The sequence below is a fragment of the Elaeis guineensis genome, chromosome 6 (genome assembly GCF_000442705.2).
Source record: "Elaeis guineensis isolate ETL-2024a chromosome 6, EG11, whole genome shotgun sequence".
Taxonomy (NCBI): Eukaryota; Viridiplantae; Streptophyta; class Magnoliopsida; order Arecales; family Arecaceae; genus Elaeis; species Elaeis guineensis.
The window spans coordinates 21,781,960-21,795,394 of record NC_025998.2 but is presented as its reverse complement, the minus strand read 5'-3'; the positions used below and the strand labels follow the sequence as shown (position 1 = coordinate 21,795,394).

General features: G+C 33.7%; 1 protein-coding gene across 1 annotated transcript in view; it reads left to right on the top strand.

Moving 5' to 3' along the window:
• Positions 1-5,356: 5,356 nt before the first annotated feature.
• LOC140858756 (uncharacterized) overlaps positions 5,357-13,435 on the top strand; it is a 32,026-nt gene continuing 23,947 nt past the window's right edge. The window contains exon 1 of the mRNA XM_073260056.1: positions 5,357-5,621. Within this exon, the coding sequence (XP_073116157.1) occupies positions 5,357-5,621 (265 nt within the window). The remainder of the gene's footprint in view (positions 5,622-13,435) is intronic.

Genomic DNA, 13,435 nt, shown 5'->3' with positions numbered 1-13,435 from the left:
TTTTTTTTTTTGAGAGAGAGAGAGAGAGCAGGAGGGTAGATACATACTGTTGGGACTATTCTACCACATATACCTTGACCATCCAATAAAAAGTCATTGCATCATCCAAAAATACTAAGCTTTTTTATTAAAATAATATAAATTGCCAGCTCGCTAATCATGATTAATATTGAACTTTCTTCAATTCAAAAATCTCAAAGAAACTTGAATAATAGTGAACTTTTTTCCATTCAAAATTTTTCAACTAAACTTGGATAAAAGGAAACTTTTTTCCAACAATGAAAGATGTGATAATTTTTTATTGGATGATCTAAGGTACATATAGCAGAATAGTTTTAACCAATAATTTCTCAATAACTTGAGAGACCTTGGCTTGAGTTTCGACAACTTAATTTTTTTTTTAAAGATTAATTTAGTCACTAGATTCGAGTCTCGAAACTTTTTTAAAAAAAGATTATTTTAACATATTTCTTTTCTACCATAATAATTTAAGATGATTTTTTTTATTATCATAATATTTTGTTGGTGCATTTTACTATTAAAATAAAATAATATCTTAATTAATTTTAAAATAATGGAGAATATGAATGGTTGGAAGTTTCTTTTTTACATCATTACTCATTTGCATTGGAGATCATGCTTTAACTTTATTATTCATGTGATAATAAGATGATTTAATCATATTATTTTTATAATGGAATATTAACTCTCCCTTCACTCTCCAACTAAAAGTCTAATTACTCTTATATTTTGTAATATAAGAATTTATGATCTTTTCTTTGTTTAGCCCATTACCTTGGCTAATAATAGACCATATTAACTTTTGAAGGCTCCATGAGCCTGTAAGAAGACCCCTCGCTATTAGACTCTAACACCATAACAACTCTCAATACACATCATTCTTATTCTACTTATAAAGAAATCTTCAGAGTTCTCTAGTTAAAGAAATATATTCATTTGGCAGAGCTTTGGACTTAACCTCTTGTGCAGAGTTGGTCTTGAGCCACACAATGATTCAATTGAGCTGTTGTATCCTAGAGAGAATAAGCTAAAGAGATCTACTACACCGGTTTGTGGGTTTTGCCAATGTACAGGGCTTGAATCTCTTTAAAGAGAGCCAGATTTTCACACCTCAGCCTGATTAGCATCGTCATCCTTAAAAGAAATATTTAATTTTCTATTGTAATTTTGCTTCTATTTTGTACATCTATAATTTTAAGGAGATTCAAAATGGACCAAGATGGTTGAAAAATAATTTTTTGGTAATATTGGAGATCTTAACAAGCCTTTTCATTTTAAAGGAGCTCACTTCAAAAGATGGAAAGGAAAGGTGCTATTCTACCTTAATCTTCTCAAAGTTGCTCATATCCTCACCAAAAAGAATCCAAAGAACTTCAACACCACTAACATGACCGATGAAGAGATCGCTGCACATCAAGCAAAGGTTAAAAAATATAAAGATGTTGAATACAACTATCGGTATTATCTTTTGAATTATCATGATTTCTATGACTTTTATGATAATACATATTTTTCTGCAAAAAAAATCTGAAAAGCTTTACAGAATAAGTATGATACCGAAGAGAACGGTGCAAAGAAATATGTTGCAGGCCGCTTTTTCTGCTTTCAAATGATGGATAGCAAATTCATAGTGGACCAAGCCTAAGACTTCGTAATGATAGTTAGAGAACTTCGATCTAAGGACATCAAGATTGGGGACAATCTTGTTGTCTGTTCCCCAATCTTGATGTCTGTGGCATCATCGACAAATTACCACCTTTATGGAGACAATTTCAAAAGATGATACACCACAAACAAAAGGAGATGTTTCATGAAGTGCTAATTACTTGCATCTATATAGAGGAAGAGGCGGGAGGACAAGATACTCTCATAGCATAAGACAGCAATGAACAACCTATCACAATTAAGGTAAATTTTATTTCTGCAAATTAAAAATTGCCCAATGAAAATTTATTTAGAAATGCCCAATTGAAGTCTATGAAGAAAAATATGAAAAATTTCGATAGATCTCCCTAGTATAATAATGGTAAAAACTAAGTACAAAACAAAAAAATTTCAAGCATATTTTGTCTATAGCAAGAGTGGGCATATTGCTTGAATTTACAAATCCCAGAAATGTAAACGTGTACCCCAAGCCAATGTAATGGAGGAGCTACTTATGGCAATGATAACGACATAAACATGGTTCAATGTGTTGATGGCAATGGCATTAGTGGATGACAAATTTGTTTCTTAGGATGATCACCGTTATCATATTCTTCTTCTTCTCTTTCTTTTATAGATGTTTGTACGTATTACATAAGTAACGCCAGTAAGTTCTCATTTTAACCTATTATGATTGTTGACTTCTCATTGCTGCACACAAACAATCAAAAAAAAAAACAAAAGAAAAATTCTCCACTACATGTGACATTAAAAATGGCTATTTGATTCTAAATTCCAATTTTCTAAGTTTGTGACCTCATGGCTTAGCTGGTCCCTATTTCTCTTCTTCACATCTGTTAGGCAGGGCACTACAAGAAAATGATCTTTTTTATGATGATTTTTTTTGCAACAAAATTTTTTCATTGTCAATAAGTTATTTGTGATATATCAAAATTTTCATCGATAAAAAAAAATATTTATGATACTTTGATAATTTTATCATCAATAAAGAATATTAGCGACGAAAAATATAATTTCATCATAAATAAAAGTTATTTTCGATGATTTTTTTTATCATAAATAATAAAATATTATTTAAATTTTAAATATCTAAATATTAACGATGAAAATATTTTCATCGTAAATAATTCAAATTTTTGCGATAAAAAATACTTTATCATCGCAAATAACTGTTATTTATGACTAAAAATTTTTATCATTAATATTTGAAAAAAAATAAAAAATTTAAAATATCAAATATTATAGATTATTTACGACATAAGTTTTTAGTCATAAATAATTTAATTATTTATGATAAAAATTTTAGTTATATCGTAAATAAAATTTATTAACGATGAAAAATTCATCGTTAATATTTAAAAAAAGTTAAAAAATTTTAAATTTTAAAATTAAAGATTATTTATGATGAAACAAAATACATCGTACATAACCAAAATATTTACGATGGAAAACAAAAGTTTCATCGTAAATAATAGATTATTTACGATGAAAAGTTTTTGTCGTAAATAATGAGAAAAAACTAAAAATTTAAAAATTATAGAATATTTATGATGAAAAAGTTACGTCGTAAATAATCTATTATTTACGATAAAATATTTATTTTTTATCAAAAAATTATTAATTATTTATGATGAATATTTTTCATCGTTAATATATGAAAATAAAAAAAAAAATTATTTTCAAAAATGATACTATTAGCAACGTAAAATTTTTTTATCGTAAATCATCAAGCGCATTTACGACAGAAGCAGATTTTTTCATCGCTAATAAACCTATTTTAAAAATTTAAAAATAAAAGATAATTTATGATAAAAAATTTTTATCTTAAATAATCCACTATTTGGATGCTAAGTTGAATATCTGTCGTAAAATTGTTGCTTATTTACGATGAATACTTTTCATCATCAATATTTGAAAAATAAAAAAATTAAAATTTTGAAAACTAAATTATTAGCGATGAAAAATATGGATTCCATCGCTAATTCTTTTTTTATGATGAAAAATTTTGTTGCTAATATTTAAAAAATTTTAAAAATTTTAAAAACTTTTCTATTGAAGGATGTTTAGATATGTTATAGTAAATTTTTTTATATTTATAAAAATAAATATTAGATAGTTTTTAAAAAATAATATATGCATAAGTAAAATATGTAGAATATTAAGATGAATATGCAGTAATATAAAAAAAAATAAAATTAAAATAAAATTATTCGTAAAAAATAAAGATAACATCAATTATGATAAAATTTAGAGAATGATGATTTTAGATACTTCAAATATATAAAATACAGACCAAAGTATATATGCATCCGTACAAATAAGTGATTTATATATAAAAATAAGGAGGTACACCAAACAATGTATAGATGAAGTGGTAAGAAAAGAATTGATATCTAATGTCTCTAAACCAAGTGAAATAAAGAAAAAAGATTTATATACTCGATCCTAATAAGTTTGGGATCATAGCTTAGTTGAGTTGAGGTGAGGCGAGTTATATATTTATAAAAATAAACATGATGTTACTTCTCTATAAAAAAAAATGAATACTAATGTAGTACAAGGAGAAGAGTCCTCCACATTGTTAAAATTTTTTGGTATAATAATGTGAATTGAACCTTTAATGATTCTTATCAATAATTGACTTAAATTATGATTCATTTTAAATTGAATATTTTATTTCTAGCGAGTAGAGTTATTTGTACTAAAAATATTTCAATAATTGCATGCAACTTTTAGCAGATTAGTAATTTATAATAAATTTGTAAACAAAGCTATGCTTTTTGTAGGAGCTGTAATGATTGTGCATCTACTTTAATAAACAAGTTAATTATTTTCTATAATACCACAACAGCCATGCACTTATATTTAATATAATATATATAAATATATCTGCACATCAATTTAGCAGGATCTGATAAGTCTTTTGAACGAGATTCTAGATTATTATATATATTATATAAATTTTTAAATATATATATATGTATATATACAAATTATTTTTTTATGGAAGCATCACATTGCTCACGCTTCTTTTCATCGTAAATTTTTTTAAAAAATAAAAATTTATTTTTTAAGTAATTATTAGCAAGAAACAACTTTTTTGTTGCTAATAAATTAATTAACGATGAAAAATTTTTATCGTAAATAATTTTTTGTTGAAAATTTTTTTTATCGAAAAATATTTTGGTAGAAACTATTAGCGATGAAAAATTTTTATCGTTAAAAAATTATTAGCGATGAAATTTTTGCTTTCATCGTAAATAATATTTTTGGGAGAAAAATATTTTTTTTCAGTGAAATTTTTTTTTGGCGGGAACTATTAGCGACGAAAATTATTTTCATCGTCGAAATTTTTTTATTTTGTTGTAAATTATTTTTTTTGAAATTATTAGTGACTAAAATTTATTATTAGCGACAAAATTTTTATCGCAAATATATCGCATCCCGTCAAGTCCCACCTGAAACTCATTTTCTTCCCCGATGCCCCCCACTCCAGTTTCACGCGCTACCCCTTACGTCCCCCTCTCTGCTTTGCCCCCTCTCCCGGCCACCATGTTCGCGCCATCACCATCCTCCGTCGCCATCGCCATCACAGTCGCAGTCGCTGTCCGCCGATAAGGTAAGTTGTTTTTTTTTGGTGTGTTCTCAGGCCACCGGTGGGCTGTCGGGGATGGGGGAGATGCCGGTGGGGATGGTGCCGGATCGGGCCGACAAGGATGGGGCCGGACCGGCGACGCCTGCATCTGCCACCAGTAATCATTTTTTTTTTTTTTATCTTTTGTCTGGCCACCGGGCCGGCGTGGACGGTGCCGGGGCTGGGTCGGGCCGATGTGGATGGGTGGGCCGGGTTGGGCTGGGTCGGGCTGGCGTGGATGGGGCTGGGGCCGGCAGGGATGGGGATGGGGACGGGGACGGGGATGGGTGGGCTGGATCGGGTCGGTGTGGATGGGTGGGTCGGGTCAGGCCAGCATGGATGGGGTCGAGCCGGCGGAGATGAGGCCGGGGTGGGCCGAGCCTGGCCGGGCTGGACCGGGTCGAGCCGACTCGGGTCCGGGCCTGGTCGGGCTGGGGCCTGAGGAATGGGTCTAGGTCGGGCCATGGCCAGCGGGGATGGGGCCGAGCCGGTGTGGATGGGGCCGGGGCCGGGGCCGGCGGGGATGGGGATAAGGCGGGCTGGGCTGGGTTGAGCTGGCTGGGCCAGGTCGGGCCAGCGTGGAGGGGGTCAGCAGGGATGGGGACGGGGATGGGCCGGGCCGGGCCGGTCTGGCGGGTCGGGTCGGGCCAAGCTGGGTCGGGTCGGGTCGGGCTGGGCTGGGACGGGTCGGGCTAGGTCGGTTTCGGGCCAAGTCAGTTTCGGGTCGGGTCGGGGCCTACGGGGATGGGTCCGGGTCGTGCCATGGCTGATGGGGATGGGGCCGGGCTTGGTCGGGCCGGGCCAGCAGGGATGGGGTCGGGGCTGGCGGGAATGGTGCCGGGCCGGGGCCGACGGGGATGGGGTCGGGGCCGATGGGGATGAGGCTGGATCGGGCCGGAAGGGGCCAGGCTGAGACTTGATTGATGATGAGGTTGGGGCCGACGGGGATGGTGGCAGGCCGAGCCGGCAGGGATGGGGTCGGGGATGGGACTAGGTCGGGCTAGAAGGGGCGGGCCGAGACTTGATGGGGCTTGGGCCGGTGGGGATGAGGCTGGGGCCGGCGGGATGGGGTCGAGCCGAGTCGGTGTGGATGGGGCCGGGCTCGGTCGACGGTGCGAGCCGGGGCCGGCGGGCAGGGGCCGGAAGGGGTCGGGCCGTGCCACTGGCGCGGGTCGGGGCCTGCATGGATGGCATTATGAGTAGCGGGGATGGGGAGATGCATATTATTTGATTAATTATTTGATTAATTATGTTTATTGCATATTATTTTTTAATGTTACTACTAAAATTATTTAATTATTTGATCAATTATTTTTTTCACTAACACAATGCATATTGCTGTTACTTGTTATAATTTAATTATTTTATGTACTATTTTATATGCTGTTGAAATTATAAATATAAAAAATATTTCTATTTTAGAGAAAACTCTATTGAAATTTCTGATGAAGAAATTTTAATATGAAGTTATTTTTTTTGATAAATTAGAAATTCATCTTCGAATGCATATTCAAAAATGGTAGTTAAATTATATTGAGCCGTAGATTTCCGTTTAAGAGTCGATCTTCATCGAGATCGAATCTTGAATGTCTCATATTCAAATTTTTTAAAAAAATAATAATATTATTATTGTTAATAGTTGATATTTCATTTCATTATGTAGTATTCGGTAGTTATCTGTCCATTGTTCTCTGGATATATGATGGATAGGGTGCGTAGGCATTATATTCACATCGTATACTTGGAGAACCATGAGAAGAAGCTGCCAAAATTTTTACAAAAATAAGATGAAATATCTGCTAATAACAATAATAAGATTATTACTTTTCTAAAAGGAATAGAACCACACCTGTTAGTAATATTTTGAAATTGATAGAATCATGTATTTTTACTTCATTAAATTGATGGAAGGATATTTTCTATATTACTGTTCAGTCTGTATTTTTTAATATGTATTGTTTTGTATAAAGTGATCTGGATCTGGATCCAGATTGAAATTTTGATTGAAATTTGAATCGCGATTCAGTCCAAAATTTGGATTGAGATCCAAAATACAACTGAACTTTTTTTTGGTTGTTAATGATTTTGTGTTTGTTGTTAGATGGATATTAACAAAAATTGGATGAATGCTAGAGATATTTTTTTGCCTGAATATCGAAAAAGAGTTTGAGATTTTATTGAGTTTGCACGGCATAAGGCTAACAGTGCTAGTCGGATAAAGTATCCATGTAAGAGATGTGTTAATATGGTATATCGTCACATAATACTTGTTGAGGAGCATCTGTTATAATATGGTATGGATAAGAAGTATACTTGTTGGATATGGTATGGGAGGATGATCCAAATAAAGTGGTGCGTGACGATGATAATACTGAAGATGATAGTGATGCTACTGGACCTATGAACATAGTGATATAGGAGAATTATTAGATGATTTACATCAAGATGCTTGTTCAAATATACGCATGAGTACTACTGCATCTAAAAGCAATTCTGATCATGAACATAATATCCGGCTTGAGGTAGAAGGAACTTTTGAATAGTTTGCAAAGCTTGAAAGAGATGCATGAGAGTCACTCTATCCAAATTGTTTAAAATTTTTTAAAATTAAAGTTTTTGATAAAATTATTTCATATTAAAATCATGAACCGATAGAGTCAAAAGTTATTTGATCAAATTTTAATATTGATTAAAGCAGCTCTTCCCGATGGAGAGAGACTTTTGAAATCATATTCTGAAGCAAAAATATATATGTGAAAAATGAGACTTGGCTATATTCCTATACATGTCTGCAAAAATGACTATATATTATTTTATAAAGATAATGAACAAGCAACTGAATGTCCGAAATACGGTGAGCTTAGATACAAAATTGATAATAGGAAAGTAAAGAAGATACCTCAAAAGATTTTGAGATATTTTTCATTGATTTCAAGACTTCAAAGGTTGTATATGTCCATAAAGATAACTGAAGAAATGAGATGATATTATGAGCAGCAGATTTCGGAGGAGAACATACTTAACCATCGACCGACTCTTTAGTGTGAAAAGACTTCGATGCAAAGCATCCGTATTTTGCGAGTGACCCACGTAATATCCGGCTTGGTCTAGCGACAGATGGATTTAATTCCTTTAACAATCTGAGTACCTCTTACAGCATGTGGCTTGTGATGCTAGTTGTATATAATGTGTCACCTTGAAAGTGCATGAAAGAATCATTTATTTTTATGTCACGGTTGATTTCGAGTCTGAAAATATCAGGTAATGAAATTGATATATATCTACGACCTTTAATCAATGATCTGAAGGAGCTATGGAAAAATAGGATACAAACATATGATTCTATGAGTCGAAGTAATTTTAAGTTGCATGCTTCGATTCTATGGATCATAAATAATTTTTCTGCATATGAAAACTCATCTGGATGGAGCATCAAAGGATATCTTATATGTCCGATATGCAATAGGGATGCATCCTCCTTATATTTAAAGCACGGATGAAAAATAAGTTTCATGAGTCATCGACGATTTCTTCCTGCTAATCATTCTTGGAGGATCCATTATAATCAATATTTTGATGGTAAGTCCGATTGATGTTCGCCACCTAAGGAGTTAAGTGGAGCAAAAATTTTAGAACAACTTCAAGTCATTGAAAATGTCCAATTCGAAAAAATATCGGATACTCGCAAGTGGAAGCGTACTGAAGCTGAGTAGAATTGGATGAAGCGAAGCATCTTTTTTAAGCTACTGTATTGGAAGCAGCTACTACTTCATCATAATCTAGATATAATGCACATTGAAAAGAATATTTATGATAATATCATCGATACTGTATTGAACATCCTAGGAAAAATAAAAGATGGTAGAAAAGCTCATCTTGATTTGTAGGAAATGAAAATTCAGTCGGAGTTGCATTTAGTTCATCGAGATGAGAGATTTTTTATGCCACCTGTATGTTATTCACTGTTTGGTGAGGAAAAAAAATTTCTGTGGATGGTTTAAAATCGTAAAGTTTTCTGATGCATAGGCTTCAAATGTATCGCGGTGTGTTGGAACAACGACGATAATATCTCTGACATGAAAAGTTATAACTCTCATGTGATGATGCAACATTTGCTTCCTATGGTCATGCGTGGTTATTTGGATGGTGATGTTCAAACTGCATTGATTGAGCTAGGAGTGTTCTTCTGAGAACTGTGTTGTTCAAAATTGAAGATTAACATACTTGAAAGATCAAAGAAGAATATCGTACTCATTTTTTGTAAGTTAAAAAAAATATTTTTACCATCATTTTTTGATATTATAGTGCATCTGGCTGTTCATCTTCCAAAAAAAGCTCTTTAGCCGGACCGGTACATTGTCGATAGATGTATCCTATTGAAAGGTAAAAAAATTATATATATTTTATTATATCAATTATAAGATATAAATATATTTCTAAAATTTAAATTTATTTTTATTTATAGATTTTTATGTACCTTAAAAAAATATGTACGCAATAAAACGAAGTCTGAAGGATCTATAGCGGAAGTATATGTAGCTACTGAGTGTGTCATATTCTGCTTGATGTATCTTGATAATATCGAAATAAGATTCAATTGTACAGATCATAACGCAGACCGTGAATGGAGTGACAATGAACCGACGTTGTCTATATTTAAACAAACCATTCGACCTATTGGTGTAAGGAGATATGAATTTATAGACGTGAACGAGCTATCTAAGGCACATTTTTACATTCTAAATAATTATGAAGAAATTGAAGATTTTATTGAGTAAGTGCCATCTTACCATACTGTTTAATATTTTAAGTAAATTTTTTATATCGATGTAAAATTAAAAATCGTAACTTCTTGAAGTGAGCACAAGAGTATACTATGTAGAAAGAATAATACGGATGTCGATGATCAACATAGAAAAAAATTTGTAAAATAGTTTGGTGATCTTGTAAGTTGCATTAGTGATACGTTATTTATTTATCTATAAATAATATTATTTAAACCAACATAATTTTTTATATTATGATGTAGATGAAACATAAGTATTTCAATAAAGAAGTAGGTGCGACCGATGAGTTGCACGATTTAGCAAGTGGTCCCGATCGAAGGATTAATCACTACGCATCCTGTATCATTGGAGGATGAGATTTCAAACAAGAGAGCTTGAGATACAACGACGGATCCAGAATAGTGGGATTGCTACAACAGGATATGAAGGAGAAGAAGAGATTGATTATTATGGTGTACTGGTAGATATTGTAGAACTGAAGTATGGATCCAGTAATTCTATATTTTTGTTTCAGTATGAATGGTGGGATATTAGTAATAAAAAGATCGATATTCATATCGATTCATAATTTATCAGTATAAATTTTGCACGAATATGGTACCAAAATGAGCCGTATATATTAGCAACTCAAGCGAAACAAGTAATATATTTGAAGGATCTAAAGTATCAAGGTAAGTGGCATGTTGTATAAAAAATAACACCTAGAGGCGTATATGACATACCAACCCGATTAGAGAATGAAAATTCGGATTTATATAAAGAGGAAGCTTTTCAGCAAGAAGAACGAATATTAGCCGAGCTTTTGGTTGATGAAAAACTTGTAACGGCACTTTTGAATAGGGCTGATCTGCCGTCCAACGAAGTTGAAGCTGATTTTGTATTTAATCTTGATGAGTCAGAGGGCGACGATCAGTTCATAAATGATGATGAGATAGAAAATGACACATATATCGATTACCGTGATTCGGAAGAGAATCTATACATCGAGGAAGATATGAATATTGATGAGTAGATCTATATTTTTCATTCAATCTTCTCTTGCAATAATGGTATGTGATATAATTATATTTATTAAATATTATTTAATTATTATTATTATTATTTAATATTATATTTATTTATATCTTAATTATTACAGATATGACATCAGGAGACAGACGAAGACGTTCATGTTCACAGTCTACCTCGGAGGTTGAGGCGCCTTCACCGATCTCCGTTGCCGCACCGGCTCCACTGTCAGAGGGTCCTGCATTGGCAAGTCCTAATAAGGTGGCTCCCATGAGATGGGTCTCAGTGGTATTATTATATTTTTTATATAATAAAATTGATTCTTTTATTTGGATCATACTAATGATTTATTTATTATTGTTTCAAGTCAGTCTTCATCGGTAGTGAGGTGAGGGCGAGGTCCATCGAAGAACCTCGCTCTAGAGCGTTGGAGATGCGAGCACCCGAGACAGCATCTCTAGATCGAGATACCAGCTGGCTACACCAGACCCATTAGGAGATGGTGCGAGCCATGGCAGACTGAGCTGGGCATCATATATCACAGTTATGCCCTCGTGATGCTCTTTGATTGGCGTCACATTCTATCGGCATAGAGAGAGATTTTCTACACCCACTGATAGGTAAAATAAATTATATTATGAATATTTAATTTGTATAGTATTCTTCTAATATTTGTTATTGACAGGGTGTATTTGACATCGTTGATTTTGAGGAGGATCATGTGAGGCGAACTGTCGACACTCATCTATCCTTGCATTTCAAAGATTATCACCATCACATGCATCAGCATTGGTACCGGGTGGTACAGGATCATGGGGAAGAGGCAGCGCGGCAGCAGCCCTATGACAGCATCACCATAGATGATTGGACTGCCATATACCGGTATTACGAGGATCCGACATATCAGGTTACACATCTAAACTTCTTTTTTTTTAGAGTTTAATGACTGAATCATTTATTCTTAAATTAAATTTATTATCTACTAATTTGACTAGTAACTGTACAGAGCCAATGTGCCCAAAACATTATGAATCGGACGAGACAGACCATACCATATTGTGGAGGTTCGAGATCATTTGCTCGTCACATGAAGCAGATGGTAGATAATTTTTAATTTTTAATTAGCATATAATTCTCTAGTTATTTAAAATTTTTTTAATTAATTCTCAAATGCAGAGAAATGCTGAGAGTGGCGAGCTTCCTGATAGGATCGATATCTACCAGCGGATCCACCAGCGATGGGGAGCCAGGAGCTCTTTGTAAGTTTTTTCAATTATTTTTTCATTCATAGTTTGATTTTTATTATAAATTAAAATAACTATAACTTTAATTTTCAGGATCGTATGGCAGACACGAAATCCCAACCTATCCTTGAGGGCTCGATCGCACCCACAGATGATGAGATCAGTGATCGGGTGCTCGGTATGAGACCTTGTTATGTTAGGGGTCTAGGGTATAGGATCACTGCTCCCTCATCCTCACGCACATCTAGGGCTGACATCCATTCTGCGTGCAAGGCTCGGCTGACGGAGGTGCAAAGGCAGGCTACCGAGGATCGACAGCAGACTGCCACAGATCGATAGCAGGCTGAGCAGCGAGCTCAGGAGTTGGCTGCATGCGTCGACGAGTATCAGCACCTCCAGATCCTGATGATGGAGCGGATGGTGCAGATGGAGCAGACGATACAGCTGATGAGGCAGCAGCAGACCGGTCCGAGCTCCGTCAAGCGCTCCCCCTCCCTAGCTCATTCTCCAGATGCCGATATTTGATGATTTTTTCATGTACTTTTTTTTTCAAACCTCTTGTAATTTTAATTTAATATGATAAAATAAATTTTTATCTAAATTTTTTATTATGTAAATTTTTTATTCTAATTTTTTATTTTTAATTTATAAAAAATATTATACATATAAATTAAAAATATATATTCATAATTTTTTTTAAAATATGATTAAATTATTAGCGATGGAATTATTTCTGACGAAAGATTGGTCGCCAAAATTATTTTAGTAACAATTTAATTTTTTAATAAATATAAAAATATTAAAATTTTATATATAATTAATAGCAACGAATAATTATTCATCGTAAATAATTATTAGCGACGGAAAGTTTCTTCGAAAATTATCTTATTTACGATATAATTTTTTCATCGCTAATATTATTTAATTTTATTTTTTTTAAAAAAATTATTAAATTAATGGCAACAAAATATTTTTGTTGCAAAAAAAAATTATTGCGACAGAAATATTTCATCGCTAAAAGATTTTTAAAAATATTATTTGAAAAAAAAATTAATTAAATTAATAGCGACGAAACT